The following is a 20211-nucleotide window of genomic DNA, read 5'->3' as shown; positions in this document are numbered from 1 at the left end:
CCTCTCGGTCGTTGCGCAATTTCTCGGGGAGACTTCTCGCGTGGCTCTGCAGCAGGCTTATTCTTAATGCGATGTCGTTCCGTGCAGCGCTGTCGCGCGGCGCGGCGCGGCGGGGGCGCGCGGCGCGGGCGCGGCGCGGCAGCGAGCCGCCGCCGCGGGACGCGCTCGTGCCCGAGCACCGCGCCTCCATGCCCGGTAACGCTACTCGATCCTGTACACTACGACACATACTGGGGACACACTGAAACACAACTACAACACATACTGAAATATCGGACCTTGTTATTGAGTACTTTATGAATGAGAGGTGGTAGAACCCTTTGTGGTTCAACTCCGGCGGCACCACCGCCACACCAATTTCTACCTCGTAACAGCAGTGTTAAACGCTGCTGTGTTCTGGTTTGAAGGGAGTGAAAGACATACTTTTCCGAGGCGTTCCAGCTTAGTCCGCTAGGGTAGCGGCGCATCTGTGGCCGACCTCAGGTAGTAATATCTAATCCTATCTGGAGCTGATTACAGATATCCAATATGATTGCAGGTTGATGGCTGTAGCCACTTAACATCAGGTGAACTGCATGCTCATCTGCCACTCTTATATTATATTATATATATAAAAAAAATCGATATATCGATAACATCGTATGAAATTTTCAACATTGATATTTCCAACCTACAATAAAAATATAGATATTAAAAAAAAAACACTATTTTGCCCTTCAGCATGTATATTCTCTCATAACCACGACAGGAAGAAACTTCATTTTCTGGGCGAGGCCTGAACAGGCATGAACAACTCAATGTAGCAATTAGTTGTTATGACTAATTCATCTATATATTTGTACAGCTTCTACAAGCGGGAGGCAAGTCGCCATTGTTCAGCCACATAGGAGAGGTACAAGGGACTTGACGGGTGAGTTTCTATGGCATTTTTCAAATTTTTCAATTTTCGCTCAATAATTATTAAAACATATTTTTCAATTATAGCAGTGATAGCCTAGTGGTTAAGAAACGCGGCCTCTCGATCGAGGGGTCCGAGGTTCAAATCCCAGGGCACGCACCTCTGATTTTCAAATTAATGTGCGTATTAGAAATTAATTATCACTTGCTTAAACGGTGAAGGAAAACATCGTGAGGAAACCTACATACCTGAGAGATTTATAAAAAAAAAAAAAAAATCTTAAGGGTATGTGAAGTCTACCAATACGCACTTGGCCAGCGCGGTGGACTATGGCCTAATCCTTCTCATTCTGAGAGGAGACTCGTGCCCAGCAGTGGGACAGTAATGGGTTGATGATGATGATGATGATTTTTCAATCTTCATGCCTCTTACCACTAATTCACATTTATACAATACGTAAGTTAAAGAAAAGTATTGTTATTAAGTTATTTAACATCTTTTTTTGTGTATGAATTCGTCATAGAATCATCACCCAGAGAGACATCACAGGACCCAGTGATTGAAGGCAGGCTGATTCAAGGCAGGCTGGTGCACGGCAGGGTATACCAAGCCAGGGTAGTACACGTTCCTTCGGCGAACACACGACCGGGGTCAACGCGGAATAGCAACCAGTTCGCAAACCTAGTCATGTCATCCGATAGTGACGGGCCCACACCCACACCCACACCTGCGACTGCGCCCGCGACTGCGACTGGTCGCAGATCGGGCGGCAGCCCTCGGAACAGTCCCAACTTGTCTAACACCACCAAAGCGACGCTCTGGATCGAATCAAGGAAAACTAGCCCACGAAAGAGCGCTAAGCCTCAAACGCCGGTGAAACAAAAATCGCCAGCTAAGAAACCAGCAAAGTCGCCAGCCAAATCGCCAGTGAAAACCCCCAGTAACACACCAGTAACTAGAAACTTGAGGAAGGTGGTTTCGGCTAAGAAGAGTACGCCCTTGCGAATGGCCGTGCTGAGGAAAGCGCAGAGCGCGCACAAAATGAAGGTCACGAAAATACAGGCGCCTTTGAAAATAGGTGAGCATTTACAATACACATCATTATTTTTGAAAGCATCATCATCAAATTTTTTTTTCCGGCTATACGCCAGTAGCCAAATCTTATAACAGGTGCTAATCATTATTTGCTATTGTTGATTTTACTTCAGGCATAAGCTAATGTAATGAATTTCAATGTAAATTGCATTTATGGGAAAAAACACATACAATTGTTTATACTGTGCAGGTATATAAAATGTAATTGCATTCATGTTAATCGAGGCTAATCAGTTCTTTAGTTTTGCATGTCTGGGACTACAGTGAATACCGATTTTATGCGGGCGACTAACTCGTATGATTTTGAATTGAAATTGAATTTGAAGTTTAATAACATAGTAAAGCCATTTAAAAATAAACGTCATTTTAAATTTTGTGACAGAATGAAAGATGCAAAAATCTGCAATAGTGTGTATAAAATTCTTGATAGACACACAACTTTGCCTTAATGTTATATTGAAAAAATCTAAATTTGTCAACCATTAATAAAAGTTAGTAGTATAACTTATCTTATCTACAGAAGAAATTAGAAATTGAGCAACATTTTCTCTTACTATTTTGTAATTCGATTTCATTATGTAGTGGCACCAGTTATCACTGAAACCAGTTTGAAGTTTGTAGATAGCGTAGCAATGACAAAAGTACAATGTGAAATCGACGATCATACGAGAAACACGAAACGAATTCGAAAAAAAAAACGAAAATCGAAACGAAAATTTATTAGTTTTAGTGTCATTGCGATCTTATTATTCTTAGTACTAAATTTATTAAATTAAAATTTAGTGTCCATGTCAATTTTTTTAAAAGTTATAGTTAAGTGTAGCAATCATGAAAGGTCTCCATTACTTGAAATCACTTACAAACAACTTGTGGCACACCCTCATAGACTCGACGAAGCAAGCGGCCATAATGCTGATGACGCGCCACACGCCCAAGTCGAAGCCCCCGAGCCCCCGCCGCGGCTCCAAGGGTCCTTCTTATGTGGTCAAGAAACCCAGCCCCGTTAACAAAAGGAATAAGTCGTCAATTGGCAATCAAACGCCAAAAATTACACCCAAGAGAAGCAGTACTTATAGCCTAAACCAATCGTCTGGCAGTCAAGGATGTGTAAGTATACCAAGTATTAATATTACGTCATATCAAGCATTGTTTTTTAAAAGTTTTTTTAAATACATATTTTTTCTTGTTCTATAGGCCTCGGTTATAGAAATCCCAGATTCAGCGACAAAATCCAGCATTACTCGACGATCAACCAATATCAGTTCTTTGAGTACACCAGCTTTAGCAACCACTAAGAAATCTGCTCTTAAGGATCCCAGTATGAAGATGGGTAGTAGAAAAACTGAATCTATTAAGTTTGATTTGAGCAACCTTGAGAACAACTCCCACAATAGATCATCTGATGTCATGCTGGTCAATGAGACAAACAGAAATCAGTCTAACAGCGACGAATCTACTGATATAACTTTACGTTACTCAGAGTCTCCTACCTCTAAATCAGAATCACACTCGCCTAGGAGGAGCTTGATGAGTTCCCGAAGCAATCGTATTCTAGAAAACTCTTTGGGAACGTCGTCTCTTATGGAATATTCTAAATCTGAAAGGAGATCTTTACCGATAGAATCTCCTCGATCAAAGAAATCTTTACGGGGATCTATTATTCTTAAAAATGCTTTGGGAACATTAGATGCTATGGATATTCCTTCGACTTCTCGTCAAGCAACAAAAAGCTTTTCGGATCAGAGCTGGGGCGGGACTACCGCTTCAACTCGACAAACAAGAACCTCGAGTCCCCGAGAGAGTAAAAACAATTTAGAGTCCTATTCTATCGTCGATCTCGTATCATTTAATTCCAACGACTCCGTTTCTAGTAGATCGGGCTCTGTTTATACTTCGGCTGGTTCCGTTAGCAGTTATGCAACTTACGATACACCGACTCTTGGGTCTAGTACGCCTTACGGATTAAGAAAAACTTCAACACCTGATGTGGATATGTCAACATCTCGGACCAGGCGGCAAGCATCGCTACTTCCAAAATCGAGACTTTCTAAACAAAACTCTTTACCTACTACTTCAATTGTAACTTCTGATTCTGTTACTACGCCCGAAAATAATGAAGATACTGCTAAGAATATAACATTTAACAGCACCAGGATATCGCGGGCTACGAAAAGCCGTTCGCGAATTAATGATAGTGATATACAATTAATTGAAGGGGAGGAAGAAGATTCATCTCCTAAGTCTTCTAAGAGAATAGGTAAGGTTAACCAGGAGAGTCCATTGGCTCGCAATGATACATCTATTAACGGTACTCCTACTGACAGCCCGACTAATGCCGGCACTCACACACCAGAGAATCGGCGCAGCCCTGAGGAAGCCAGTACACCAATGTTAAGAATTCAAAGTCTACTGAATGCTAGTCAACAGTCCACGAAATCACCAAACGCAGTAAGTATGAGTAAGAAGTCAAATCTAAAGAGAAAAACAATTGGAGTTTTGCGTTCAGACCCTAGAAGAGGCAGACCCGCCGAGAAATCCAAATCTCTCAATATAGGAAGATCCTTGAGAGGTAGAGATATTTCAGCGAACTTCGACGAGTCTGATGAAGACTCTCAAAACGAGGAGGATATAGTAACACCGAAAAGCGCTGTGAAACTTGTACAAGAAGGTGTTAAAAATAAGCACTCGACTGCTAAAAAACCTCAGTCGAAACGTTCTTTAATAGACGACCTGAATGAGTCTGATATTGTGAAACAATTATTCAATAGTCCCGTGAAAAGGAAACTATCGCAAAGCATGACTGAGTTTTCTAGGAAAAAGTTGTTTGAGGATGATGAACGCCCTGTTAGATCGACTCGGGCCACGATAGCCGCTTTTGGTAGAACTCCGGACACGTCGCTTATGAATCGTACTGAACAATTTTCACCCGAAGTCTTCGTAAGTCCTTTAAATACACCGACCAACAGCCCGAACATGACTGGAATAAAACGTCTCTTCCAAAAGAACACTCCAAATAATGATCTTCGGAACGTAAGAGGTGTTAAAGGCTTGTTGCGTACACCTCGTTATAGAAAATCGACTAAAAACGATTTGACGAATGTATCAGGTGTAAAAAATGTTTTCGCAAGATCACCTAGAAACCGCTTGAGTGATGTTAGAATTAAAAACGTATTTGCTGCTTCACCGAAAAATGATTTAAGGCGAATAACTGGAGTCAAAGCTTTATTTGGTTCTGATAAAAAGAAGCGGAGATCCCCCAGAAACGAGTTGGATGACGTCAGAGGCGTCAGGAATTTATTCCAACAGAACAGCCCTAAAAACGTGGAACGCAATCATCCCAAAAACGACTTGACTGACGTAAGAGGTGTTAAACGACTGTTTAGACAAGAGAAACAACGAAACGAACTTAGTGACGTAAGTGGGGTCGAACAGTTATTCCATGAATCTGGAAACTCTGACAGTACATTTGATCTGTTATTAGGTCGTCCTCCAATAAGAGCTTATGCTAAATCGAGGAGCTTTACTACAAACAAAGTAGATAAGAAGAAAAACACGAAGTTGAAATCAAAATCCTTACATGATTCAATTACTCAAATCACAAGTAATGTTGAAGAATGGCTTGAGAATGAATTGAGGAAGCGAGTTCGCACTGATGTTGCTTCGGAGGCAACAACGTCTAAGGGTAAGAAGTCGACGCCAAATAAATCAAAAAATGTTTCGAAAATAAATTTGATACGGGAACTGCAAAAATTAAGTACTGATACATTCGATGGCACTATTCCAGTAATAATCAGTAGAACACGGAATAGTTCTATTCTTAAGAATGACCAATCCGATTTGTCACGAAAGAAATCTGCGTCTGAAGTATATAGCGCCCACACTTTGCCTATTAAAAAGAGGTCTTTAGTTGAAGCATCTATTAATAAGAGTAGTAATGACAGATCTAACAAATTGCCCATCAAGAAGAGGGCGGTCGTACATTCGACACCAGTTAAAGGTAGAGTTAATATGACTATGACTATGAATGCTTCAGAGATAGGTCGGATGTCGCCAATATCATCTGAAGATAAAATTTCCGAAATAGGAACAGTTAGGTAAGAAACATTTGTTATCTTTTGTATGGATTTCATATAGATTTTCATGTATTTAATAATGTTGTATCTTTTTATAGGTCGTCGTCGCAGCCCCAAGTATCTCCTAAAACGAAATTACAAGCCAGTAAAGCAAAGGCCACCGTAGACACCAGTTTAAAAGAGAAATCAATAAGAAGTTCCAAACCATCGCCTAAGAAAACACGTCTAACAAAGGCAGCACAGCGCAGCCCCGCTGTAGTGAGGGCTACTAGAGGAAGAAAATCAGGTATCGATAATCAGGAGATGCTCAATGTCAAGAAACGTCGATCGTCGATTGTTATTACTAAGAAAGCTCCAATCCTAAGTCCTAAACCCTCAACTCCCAGATTAACGCGTAGAGGGAAAACGAATGTGAAGCCACAACCACAAAATGTTCCTAAAGTAAGTCCAAAGAAAACCAGGTCGACGAGAGGACAACAAACTCAAGTTAGCATAGAAGTTAAAGTGGCTACTCCTAAGAACACTAGAGCAAAAGTCCGACGTACTAGTGTGATCGTTACCAAGCCATCTCCGAAATTAAACCCTCGAGCTACTAGAAACCCGAAACAAAAGGTTGATAATTCCATCCCGATTGATGACGAACCGCAAACAAAAGGACTACGTAAGACCAGAACTACTGAACCCGAGCCTAAAGCGAAAAATAAAAGAAAGATGATCGAATCTTCAAAAGAACCTCAAATGGAATTGGAACCAGCGAGAAAGACTCGAAAAACGAATACCGTACAAGAGCCTAAAAGCCGAGGCAAGAAGGCTGACGTCGATAAATCTGCATCCATAGTACAAACAAGGAGATCGCGCAAACCAGCTGAGAATGAAGCACAAAATAAAACAAATAACGCACAAAATAAGAGAACGCGCAAAGTTACAGAGAGTAAGGATGAAGAACCTATAACTACCAAACGCGGTAAAAAAGTTGAGCCACAAGCGAGTGAGGATTCCGCACCGAAACGGAGAGGTCGTAACACCAAGGCCGAGGATATTGTTGTACCAGAAGTAACCACTAAACGTAAAGGACGAACGACTGTTTCAGACGAGCCTGCACCTAAAACAGCCGGAAGAGGCCGGTCAAGCAAAGCACAAGAAGTTTTGCCCGAAGTTAATAAAAAGACTCGAAAAATGACTGAAGATCCCGTTCCACAAGTCACCGGTCGTGGTCGTAAAAGGAAAAATACGGAACAAGAAGACGTACCTGCCAAAGAAAAAGCGGATAAAACTAAACAAACGCGTAATGTAAAGACCGTTAAAAATGAAGGAAAGCAAACAAAACCTACGAGCAAGGAAGTTAAAAATACTCGGTCGAAAAAGGGCGCCGGAGATGCGACTGAAGCCAAAAATAACCAGAAGAAAACTACAGCTAAGGCTGTTGTTGCGGAGACCGCGAGAAAGACGAGGAATACTGCTCAAAAAGAAGACGAAGCTAAACCAGTGAGAGGAACAAAGGTAAGAAAAAATATAACACCTATTTCTGTATAATAGTGTTAAGCGCTGTTGTGTGCTGCTTTGAAAGGTATGGGTAAGGGAGATATACTTATCGGAGGCGGTTCAACTTAATCCTCAAGGGCAACAACGCATCTGTGGCCAACCTCAGATAGGATGGTCTTATGTGAGGTTGATTACATGTGTCCATGGGCGGCAGTAGCCACATACCATCAGGTGGACTGCATGCTTAATTGCTACCACAATATAAAAAAGTAATAAAAATATCTGTGTTATCAGTACCTCGAAATTTGTCAATGTGACAATGACTTAAATATGATATTAATCATAAATATGTAAAGATTTTTCATTTATTGCTTACAGGCTGCAACAGTTGCGGACAGCGTACCTCAAGAGGGCGGTCGTAAGAAGAGAACTATTGTTGAAATATCAGATGCCAAAGGTCAGTTGAAATGTTTGTTACTATAAAGGTTGAAATGTAGAGAAGAAATAATTTTATGACTGAAAGAGCTTGAGAAGGTATAATTTTATGGCTGAAAATACTTAAATTGCTTTACTCATTTGTGAGATGTTAGACGATGAGGTTTGACTGAATCCTTATTATGAACGGTTTGACGCAAGTATGGTTTGATGGAGGCCTGTTTAAAACGGTAATGTATAATGTTGCAGAAAACAAGAAGGAGCCGACAAAGAAGCCTCGTGGCGCGGCGTCGCTGGCTGCTCGGCCAGAAGGTACGAACTTAACTGCCATAAAATTAAGATAATGGTAGCCGCACCGGTTACCCGCTTTTACGATTGGTGGAGTCCGCTCCAAATTTCTAGAAGAGCGGACTAGAAGTTTGGCGTGGACTATATGTAAGAGGGGTTAGTCTGTCAGAATCTTATGAATTATAAGTTATTATTACTTGCAGTGGGTCGCGGCGGTCGGGCGCGCAGGAGATAGCAGAGGGAGCGGCCGGCAGATAGCTGATAGTACAAACAAATTATTTAAGATTGTAAGTTTTACAACAATACTTACTACTGAAATAATATTTGTAGTAATGTTGAATTCCATAAAAGACAGCTGAAATTCTAACGATGATTGGATTATTTTTCTTGTATTGTTATTTCATTATTTATATACAGGGTGAATTTTTCAAATAGGCCTTCAGGGCCAAATCCGAAACTATAACGATTAGCGAAAAATGCTGAAAGGAGTAGTTTTTTAAAATATCTTTTTCCCTAGCCGGGAATCGAACGAGTTCATTTTGAAAAAAAATACACCCTCAATATTATTCCACTTTTTAGTTTTTATGAAAATCGGCCTCGTAACTCCTTTCAGCATTTTTCGCTAGTCCTTATAGTTTCGGATTTGGCCCTGAAGGCCTATTTGACAAATTCACCCTGTATATATATTTTTTTATTAAAAAGAAAAAAATAAATATTTAGTTGTAATTATATACATATCTTTCTTTATTGTTTCAGGTTCGTAGAAGCCCCAATATACTGTGGGCATGTGTTTGATGTATGTAGAGTATATAAGTAGAGTGTGTGCATTCCTTTGACAGGAATTTATTGTAAACCAACACACGGTATGTGGGACCGCCACTGTTATCATTTGATACTGTATTTGACAAAGTTTTATAAACAATTTGCCGAAAAAATGTTTGTACTCAGAAATAAATATTGTTTGCCTATATGATGTCATTATGGTTTTAGATAAATATGAACAATTGTAATCCCTATTTTATCTTGCTTATACAAAATCAAGGTCTCTAAATTATTAAATACATTTTTTTAAATTTAGTGTAACAAAGATTTTATAAGTGTATGCATTTTTAAAGGATATATGAACAGTGGCGCTCGCACATACATTAATGTGAGGTGCTTCATTTAGTGACGATAGTTGGAACTTATCTATAACAATATTAATATAATTGACGGTTTTATACAAAAGTATGATTTTTGTACTGGTAGGGTGCTATGTGGAGTTTCAAAGGCTCCGGTAAAATTGTGGATATATCACTGAATTATTCAACTTGAGAGCGACCAATGAGACAAGATATTAGAATATAAACAATTAATTACAGGTCAATAATATTTTGATATTTTTTAATATTTCCATATATTAGGTACACATTAATTCAGTTCTATAAATTAACTAATTTTCTAATATTCGTACCTTGATTTTTCAAAGTCATGTGCGTATTAGAAATTAATTACCACGTGCGTGGGACAGCGAAGGAAAAATGTAAGGAGACCATCCTGAAAAAAGTTCTCAAAGGTGTGTGAAGCCTACGATTAAATAAAAGTTATTTTATTTTACACTAAAAACTGAAAAGATGACAATGTTTTATCAATCAATCAATTGTTATCTTTGAAATGTCTGAATCTTTCACTGATTGTTTATATTTTTTACCTCGTGTCGTTAGCCGCTCTCTTTGTGTATTTACAAACTTCTATTAATCTTTGTTCATCTTGTAGCGTTTATTTAGAGTTATAACTTATTATTTAATACGACGAATGTACAACAATACTGTTGGTTGTTCTTTTAGTGTTCTCTTTTATATTTTAATGTTTTTTCTGTGGAATGTTTTTACAACTTTATCTTTAATGTTTAAAAAGGTGTTTTTTCTATTGTTCTCGAACCAATCTTTCATTCTGTTTATTGACACAAGAATAACGTGCTACATATGTATATAACCTTTTACAGGATATTAAAACATGATTACATATTGATATACCATGTATTTCACATATTGATATATGTATTTCATGGTGTAATAGTTTGTCGTCTATTTATAACCTAATAATTGTAATAAGAACATTAAAATTAATGAATAGTGTTTATAATTATTGCGTCACACACACAGAGCGCACAAGGAAACACGCTAAATGTAGCTGTGGGGTGGTTAGGCGGGTCTTTTATGCATATCTGTACTTTAGACCATGTATGTACGCCCGTTAGTAATATTCATTGTTGTTAACTACGAAACCTCCGAGTGGCTTGTCATCAATAGTCGTTAAACCTACAAACCAAAATAAAAATGTTTCCATTTTAGTATAATAATAAAAAGTACCTAGAAAAGTTGCCGAATTTTAGCAACAACTATTTTTTATTCGCTAAGACCAGTTAAATTTGTTAATTTTTGTAGGCAATCGTCGCTAAAATTCAAACTTTGATAGACAAAATATGGTTAGGATTTATTTAATATTACTAGCGGGCGTTACTATACTTATTGTAGAATAATATTTTATTTTGGTATAACTTTTGTAGTGACATTGTTGTGTTGAAAAATTAAGCATAATCATAACTCGAACAGAAAACTCAACTTGTATTCATGTTAATTGTTGTATCAATCAATAATTGTAGTAACCTATTAGGAAAGTTCAAATGCGTTGTTATTATGTTAGTACAGTTTGTTCTTCTCTTTTAGTCTCTTTGATTTATAATTACCATATTATGTTGCATATTACAACAGTAATCCCGTTACTGTATTTAAGCACAATACAAGTAAGTTATGAATAACGATTTAATTTGTTTCGAAGTAGCTCAAAGTAGACTAGTTAACGGTTATAAAGGATATGATTTGTCGATCGGAAATATTTGTAAAAACTTTTAAGAATATAACACCCACGAATTATTTATACAACTTTGGCAAAAGGAGTTAGTCTGCCGTGCTTTGACAGTCTCACTTCGGAGCTTGTGTACAAGACGTTGAGAAAACTTTAATAGCATGATTTAGAATACATGTAACGCAATCTCTTGACGAGTAGCGGGAAGTAGGAATATTTTGTTAATTTTATGCACCTCGTTAGCAAAGTAACAATTGATAAAGAACTCTGGAATAAACCTAAATCTTTTAAAGAAGCGCATAATTCGTAACCAATTTATTCTCGTCTACAAAAGTTTTGAACTATTTCCGACCGACGAGTGTTGCAAGGTGAATATATGTATAGAACAATATTGCTCGAAGACATGTAGCTTGTAGTGTAGATACTATATTATGCGATACCCAAATTACTATTTTAAAATATTGTTAAATGATTTTGAAATAAACATGTGGACGTAACATTGTCTTTTATTTCAAGTGAAATGCTAAAAGAAGGAATAACTTAATAGGCCTTTATTTTCATAAATACTTATTATAAGTAATATATAAATTATGTTTATATACATTTTAAAAAAGTTGGAATGATATAATATATAATACACTTCTGATGACTTAATTACATCCAAAAATAAGATAGTCCCATAATTATTACAATGCACACAATTGTAATAATGTAACTGACCTAAGCCGAGGCCCGTGCCTCACAGGAGGTGCCCTTGGGTCAGCCGCAATCCCCATATGACAAGAGGTGGATGGTCAGGACTCCGGCAGTAGCTGGGGCCGCAAATCTCGCGCTGTCTTCGTTTAGCTAATATTTACAATTTGCTATTCGACGCGACTCGTTTCTATATTCAGAGCAGCGGCGCGGACTATACTATCTTCATATGTGAGGATGGTGGCTAGTGGCGCGCGGGCCACGCGGAAGATGGCGGACAGCAGCGCGGCGACGGCGGCGGGGGGCGGGGCTAGCGGCGCGCGGGGCGGGCGCGCACGGGCCCGGCCACGCGGAAGATGGCGGGCAGCAGCGCGGCGACGGCGGCGAACACGGCGGGCGCGGCGGCGGGCGGCAGCGCGGCGGTGAGGGTGCGCAGCTCGGCGCCGCCGCCGCCGCCCGCCTCCAGCACGAAGCCCTTCACGCACTTCAGCACCAGCTCCGCGCGCCGCAGGCACCACGCCGCCGTCATCTCCTGGTGGACGAAGAAAGCGACAAATTCAAATTATTTGTTTTTACAGAAAAGTTACGCCTACATATTTAAGAATGATAAAGCCCTTTGTGGTTCGACTCCGGAGGGACGGTTGATTACAAATATCCGTGGGCAACATTAGTCACTTACGACCTAATGGAATATAATACTTCTTTACTATTTCAATATAAATAAATATTATAATACTTCTGTGAGTTCCTGCCGAAGCAATAAAGGTATAGCGATACTGGTCACGTCATTGCAGCAAGCAGCCTTAAGGATGTTGCGAAGTCCAAGAATTGCTGGATGACGAGATGTAATGTCTCCTAAAACAAAGCAAAAAATATAAAATTATTTATTTAGAAATAGCGTTTTTAATAAAAATAATTTTTTTATAAAATTTTACAACATTAACTTATAACACCAGAGTTACAGTCAGGACCAGAATATATCTTGTAAAAATACATTTGAGAATCTATTGGATTATGGATGTAATCAAAAAATGTGGCTCTGAAACTATTTAATATAGTATATTGCATGTACTTTAATTATAGAATTACTTAATAACCTCTTTAACGCAACAATTGAACTGAACAGACAAAGAATCTAAGTATGAAACTCCTGTAAAACAACGAAGACAAAATATTTACACATCGGTTCGATCAATGGGCGGACGTGTAATGCGTTAGCTAGTGTACCGGATCTGAGCGAGTCGTCGTCAGCCACGAGATGGAAGACGACGTGCGGCTCGGCGAGGTTGCTGTGGCGCGTCACGAACACGTCGCCCGTCTGCAGCGCGCGCCGCGCCCGCGCCCGCGCACCCCCCGCCCCGCCGCCGCCCCGCGCCTGCTCCGCCACACGCTGCTCGTTGCGCTTCTCCGCCTGGATACATAATGCGCATTTTTTTACGCTCTTATTAGCTTGACCCAGTGGCGACGTAAGACCTAAATTTTATGTGGGCAAAATAAATTTTGCTCTTTGCAACAATACAACCGTAAACAGTCATGTACTAAGGCCGTCAGAGGCCCGGGGCCTCAGGGAGTGGAATGGGGGCCCCTAGTCTAAAAAGTTAATTTCATTTTACAAAATTACAAATGTCACATAGATTTCAGTAATGGGTTCATTCTGCGACCATTTTTTTCTTTCGTTAACCACTAGAGGTGCGCGTACCCCTGGGTCGCGAGGCCGTGGGCGGTGGCCTACCTCGCCAACGCTTTACGCCGCCTCTGCCTGCCATACACACTACGATGCACCAAAGAGATCTACCTGTGTGGGTGTGTGTACTGCGTGTGGGAATAGACTGTGTACATTTTTGAACCCGTGCAGCCGACCGACACAAGATCAAAAATTAATTCTTTCGTACACCGTACACCGTAAGGTGCGTCATAGTTTTCAATCGATGTCATCGCAAACAGAAGTGACTTATGCCTTATTATAACATATTAATAAGAAAAAAGTTAAAATTAGAAAGTTATACGATTTGCACGTTCACAAAAACATCATTTTATCCCATATTGTTTCATGGTCGACACCATTATATTACTGAATCAATAGTAGCATTGTAGAGATTCACAATTACAATTTCGTTTATCTTATAGGTTGAAATATCGTTTTGTTAGACGTTTATTTATGAATTAAGTATGGAGTCTATTCCATTGTAACTAGATCAATACAAGCATTGTAGATACTCACAGGCTCCCTAATCTTCTCCACAATATCCCTGAGCTGCAGTTCCACATCGTCAAAGTGGTGTTCAGTGGAGGCCCGCGCGGCGTGTCTTAGCGGCGAGCGCAGCGGCGCGGCCTCGGCGAGCACCACGCAGCCGCTCAGCTCGCCCGAGTACAGCGCCAGTGCGGGCTGCACGCGACCCGCCGCCTCGCTACACCGGACATTTACAGGTTAACTAATGGCACGTTGATAGTTTAAAATACTTCAATTCAAACAATAATGAAAATAGCACATTAAATATAATCATATCAGATCAAGGTTCATTATACATTGATTTGCAATCCACCAAACCAAACACTACTATAAAACAGGAAAGTGCTACAGTAGCACTACACTAACCTGACCATTTTATTTTCGGCTCAAAACATTCGGCTCAAAACTCAAAACATCAAACAGCTCGGGACATTGAGTTTTTCGTTAGTCAGCAGGTTTCGTGACAATAAAAACAAAAACGCTGCCGAAACATTTGCACTGCAAATATAGCGCCTATTACTATAGCGATAAGGGCGAACTCAAGGTCAAAATGTACAAGATCGTCTAATGTGTGACTTATAAGCCCGATACGTAATAAATGTCTAAAATCATGAATCAAAATTTAACACAAGCTTATCGCTTTTCCCCTCATCGCCCTGTTGGTAGACAACCGACAGAACGTGCGGGAGTATCAGCGACGAAACGCGGTTCTGCCGATTTTCACGCCATTTCGAAAAACAGGAAATTTTTGATTCCCGGGGTTAATGTTGGGGACACCGGGACAGACAACCGAAAAACGGGACATCTGGTCACTTTAAACTACACACAAATAACAAAAACCTAGTAGAAAAAAGACTTCTACATATACAAAACAGATTCTTTTTAAAAGCAACCAGCTGCTATTATTTGGCCTTATTTTTTTTTTTGCATTTCAACAAACATCCTAACCTAAAACGAATTCTATCGCTTCGAAATTTTTACTACTACCTCCTTAAATAATTTTAGATTATATACTACCCTCACCTGTCTCCATGATCAACACAGCACAGGTCCATCATATCTACAGCAACGAGTCGTATATTGTGTGTTTGTTTGAGCTGGCTGCCGAGGTGTATGGTGAAGCTCTCCTCCAGCCGCGGCCGCGGCGGCGCTCGCACCAGCGGGAACTCCGCCGGGAATGTGCATAGTGGGGAGTTGCTGGAACGTCGTTTAAGCCATGAGATAGTGTTATATGTTAGAGGAATTAATAGAATGTATATGGTGAAGAGAAAAACTGTCATGTAATTGTTAAGGATATACCTGTATATTTCATGTTGGGGGAAATGATGAACATTGTAAATAATGATAATTTAGTTGTATACATAAAATCCGCTTAGAATGATGAGGATCATGCTGAGGATCAATATTTCAAATATTAAGTATGCATATGTGATTTTTAAAGGTTACATACTTGTAGAACTTGATATAAATAAAAAAAATAATGACAAACAAAAATATAGAAATCTACATATGTTAGAGTTCTATAAAGTAAATCACAAAACTGTGTAAACCACCAATTCACACCAATGGTGGATTATGGTTTAAACTTTAAACCCTTTTTACCTTTATTGTATGTATTACCTTTATTGTATGTATTTTACACAATTAGTGAAAAATTAATGTGAAATATACCTGGGCGTAATCCTCTCGTCGGCCTGATAGTCAGCGAGCGTGGCCATGAGCCAGGCGCGGTGAGCGGCGCGCTGCGCGTGGCGGAGCGCGTCCAGCTGCGAGTCCCAGCGGCCCGCCGCTAAGCTCTGCTGTTCGAAATGCTGGGCAGCTAATGCGTTAATCTCCTCCTCTGTTGACGATGTATTCAGGAGGCGCACTTTCTCTTCCATTTCTTCTGTTTGCCTAGTGACAATAGGACCAATTTTGAAAGTAGATCCTTAAACACAGTCCTATATTTTGATCTACTAACAATAGTTTTAAGCTGCTTTGTTCTGGTTACAAGAACATGGTTAGAGAGACTTATATGAGGCATTCTTACTAAGTCCTCAGTGGTAGCAATGCATCTGTAGCAAACTTGAGATTGAGATTCCAAGTCTAGCGATTACACATGTCCAGGGATGGCTAGCCATTGAATTTCAGCTAAACTGCACACATTAGATTAGGAATTCATATGGCCATATTTTTATTATAAACGCTTATTACACAACCCGATATGAAGGGCCCTGCATCCAGGGTGGGCATGTACCCTAGTTAGTGCGGCGCTTATTACACTTCTCTGCAAATTGGGCCCTAACTCAGTTTATACGCGAATGTCTAGAGAGATAAACGTATTGTCGCATTTTACATTATGCCGTCGTCAGTATCGAAACTTCAAAAAGTTGCTGTAGCAGTGACAACCATGCTCGCAATAACAAATATTAAAAAAAGAAAGAAGAGAAAGATCTGGGTGAAAGAGTATTTGCGGTTACGTGAAAAGCTTTCAAATATGCAAATACTTAGCGTGCTTGAACCGGGAGATTTAAGGAATTATCTCAGAGTAGGTGCAGAACAATTTGAACACTTATTGAGTTTGGTGACACCTTACATACAAAAGCAAAAGCAACTGAGCTCCCTAACCGCCCTAAACGTTATTACACTACCCGATCTGCAGGGCGCTTAGGGAGCTAGGCAGATCGGGATGATCCGATCGCCCTAAATAGGGACACTAACTCCCTAAGTCTTATTACACCACTCTTAGTTAGGGTTAGGGTCCCTCAAAATTGGGTGGTCTAATAAGGCCTATATTCTACCTCAATCTTAACAAAATAATGGTAGCTATAATTAATCTGAAATAATGAAATAGTCCTAGAAATACTTGAAACACAGTTTTACTATATTTATATGTTGCTATGTTCTTTTACGTGTATGTCAAGGGTTGTCGATTAATTCATACCTTTCTTAAATAATCATAATGTAGGTACTTATTGGTTGTAAAGTGCAATGTTACTTACGCCTGTGTCAGTTTTTTGATATCTTCATCCCGATTCTTCAGCATGTTCATCACAGTCTTAGCATAGGAGCTCTCCACCTGCAGGATGGTCTCCAGTGCAGGTGAGTGAACCAGCTTGTGGTAAGCTGCAGCAAACACCTCCTCATCTGACGTGCCCTTCTGCTCTGCAAACTCCACCACATTCTCCTTGAAGAGTCTCTCCCAGTTTTTGACTATCCCTTCTACATTAATTTCACTATTTTTCAATTGATTTAAAAGTTTCTCATCCCTTTCGTTGTGGAAGTTTTTTGTCTCGTCTGCTATGAATGTGGCTAACTTTTCATTTAATTCTGTCAACAATGTTTGATAGAGGATTGAAGATGAATAGTATAATCATCTATCTTATTATTTAAATAAAGTATGTATTACTTCTTCTAATCAAAACTAACAAATAATTATAGTTTAAAAACTAAAAACCACACTGAAATAGCACAAAGAAATAGTTAATCCTGACAATTCTGACGAGTGGAATTGGATAAAATTATTAAAATTGTGTATTGTCATCAGTTCTTGATAAGTGTACTAAATTTTAAATTAATCAGACTGATCAAAGAGGGTAACAATCGAGTTCACAGATTCCATTACATACATACAGGTCAAGCAAAAACGTGATAAAAAGAAAGTCTTGAGGTAGTTATAAAACTTACCATTACACTTTGTTAAAATTAAGTACCTACTTAAAGATCTAAACTTGAACCATAATTATTTGTGGTTGATTATAGATGTCCAATGTAGGTAGTGGACAAGTAAATTGATTATACGACCTCGTGAGACATTATTAATATGCCACGTTTTATTTCGCTGCAGGTGTCTGTAGTTGAATATATTTTTGCGTTACTTTTAGTGGTGGTCGGAGATTATGAGTTCTATACTGCGATACAGCCTTCTGCTGAAGCTAACCAAGTTTTACATGAATGGGCAATATGTATAACTTCTACACACAATAATAAACATACTCACCGTCTTCTAAATACACAGGAATGTGGAACATTTTAATAACCCTCTGCACCAACTCGCGCGGCGAACCTGCGTGCGGTATTTCCACCGGCACTTCCAGTTTGTACAGCACCTCCTCGTTCGTACATGTCGGGAACGAGAACTTGAATGTTTTCACCGTATTCTGGACTGTTTCTGTCGACATTTTTAATAACAAACAAATAATAACAATGAAACACCCCTTTGTTTAAGAATTTGACAAATGACAAGTTCTGACGTTGTAAAAGTCAAAACTGACGTTGACAGTAAACAAAATTGACATTGATTGGTAGTACTTACAGATAAATAATAATAAAAGTGTGTGTGTGTGTCGGCTACGACGCACGATTGGAGTTTACTCCTTACGAATGATAATTATGATATATATCGAATAGAAAAAAGGGTAGGTAAATGAACGCATCTGCTAAAATGATAAGAGAAACAAACATATATCTGTAATTATTCGGATTATTTATATTACTTCAAAAATGCGTATTACATAAAGTATGTTACAAAATAATATAAAATAGCGCCATCTAGTGGCAAGTTTTATAAATTGTAAGTTTGCAAGTTTATCAATCTATGTATTTTGGTTCCAAATATTATAATGATAACTTAATATAATTGTTTATATTAAAGTAAATTTTAATATAATATAATTATTTATATTTAAAACAATGTTAAACGTTTTATAACATAAAACTTAATAATTATAATTTCTTTGCCATCTATAAAATATCCTTGTTGCAATTTACGGATGAAATTTATATGAGACTCAATAAACATGTTATTATATGTAATTTGGATTGTTTCTGAATGTTTTATAATTCTAGAATTCATTTAAAACGTATTGCTAATTTTATATAACTTATTTTGAACATAATTCATTAGCAATAATTCTGTAATAAATATTAAATAATACTGTTTTGATTTTGCCCGTTTATCGTTGATAGATGGTGCTGATCAATAATGCATCCATTTTTATAAGTTAAATTAATATATCAGTAACTTACAAAAGCCTCTTTATGTTAAAAACTTATTTTGCTAATATTATATCTTATTCAATTGCTTACTGATTTTATATGTTACTCTTCTTTAAAAAACGTTCATAAAAGATTGTTAATCATATTATGGCGCCAATGTTCATATTTTTCACAGTGTTTATAAATGATCAAACCTATAACTTAATTTATGCAAAAATGTAAACAAATTAGTTAATGACGTTTTAATGTTTTATATATTGCTAATTATTTTTATTGTAATAATTACTTTCATATGGGATTTGAACTTACTGTATTTTAAATTAATAAAAGCACTCCTGATTCATATTTTGGTTTCCGTTACGCCTCAACTTTTCGTGTTACACTTGATTTTACTCCTCATAAAATTTCCGTACCGGGCCTTATAACTCAAATCGTTTCAAGGAGTAAACTCCAAAAATCCGAGCGTATCTTTGATTTCATTAGTTCCGAGTTGATAATATATGAAGTGAAAATGAAATAACAACTGTTTGTATGCATTATCAAAATATGAATCAGTTTGATGATTTAAATATAGTCATGATTCAAAATTTCTGTTATATTATATATTTTTTTGCAATCTACAAGTAGTTCTAGTAGAAGTCCTTTGGTACAGGTTCGGTATTTGGTTTGGTACTCTTTGGGTACGGACTACGGACCCAAAGGGTAAAAACGGAACCCTATTACTAAGCCTCCATTGTCTGACCGTCTGGGCGTCTGTCCCTCTGTCCGTCTGTCACTGGCCTATGACCTGAACCCTCAGAACAATATGTAGTATTATTCTGAGCCTGAACTGGAGATAGACACTTGAACTTCTTACAAAGTATGTATAAGGGTGGCCGTTATAACCAAAGGCGTCCAAAGGTAACCTACTATGCTAACCTATATAGGGTTATAACAACAAATACTAAAATAAAAAAGTTGAAAATCAATGGGCGTCGCCTTAAAAGGAACCAATATTTTTCGATGTTTTTTGCTTTATATATTGAACCGTAATAGGTAGACGGTTCAAATTTTCACAATGCATTCACTTCTATGGCGGCTATGACAAGTGATGCTGATGCTGATTTTTTCAGATTAATATCAGCTGATGCTGATGCTGATATTTAAAAATACTAAATATAAATATATTTTATACTGAGGTATTCGTACGTCCC

General features: G+C 38.4%; 2 protein-coding genes across 2 annotated transcripts; one reads left to right on the top strand and one right to left on the bottom strand.

The window, feature by feature from the left end:
- Positions 1–119: 119 nt before the first annotated feature.
- Positions 120–10287, top strand: LOC140747659 (uncharacterized). Its single transcript, XM_073080191.1, has 10 exons — positions 120–195; positions 845–910; positions 1422–1976; positions 2880–3100; positions 3188–6087; positions 6165–7566; positions 7927–8005; positions 8233–8295; positions 8475–8558; positions 9028–10287. Exons 1-9 carry the CDS (start codon positions 189–191, stop codon positions 8504–8506), a joined length of 5325 nt encoding a protein of 1774 aa, XP_072936292.1. The 5' UTR covers positions 120–188; the 3' UTR covers positions 8507–8558; positions 9028–10287.
- Positions 10288–11839: 1552 nt separating this feature from the next.
- Positions 11840–18267, bottom strand: LOC140747646 (FERRY endosomal RAB5 effector complex subunit 3). Its single transcript, XM_073080181.1, has 8 exons — positions 18021–18267; positions 17023–17350; positions 15713–15934; positions 15065–15238; positions 14033–14219; positions 13039–13222; positions 12548–12666; positions 11840–12343 (listed from the first exon to the last, which is right to left on the bottom strand). Exons 1-8 carry the CDS (start codon positions 18199–18201, stop codon positions 12122–12124), a joined length of 1617 nt encoding a protein of 538 aa, XP_072936282.1. The 5' UTR covers positions 18202–18267; the 3' UTR covers positions 11840–12121.
- Positions 18268–20211: the final 1944 nt, after the last annotated feature.

This window comes from Epargyreus clarus, unplaced genomic scaffold (genome assembly GCF_041222505.1).
Source record: "Epargyreus clarus isolate Ecla_fem2 unplaced genomic scaffold, WU_Ecla_fem_2.2 ptg000002l, whole genome shotgun sequence".
In the NCBI taxonomy this organism is placed as follows: domain Eukaryota; kingdom Metazoa; phylum Arthropoda; class Insecta; order Lepidoptera; family Hesperiidae; genus Epargyreus; species Epargyreus clarus.
Note: the sequence above shows the minus strand (reverse complement) of the source record. Positions and strands in the feature narration are given on the sequence as shown.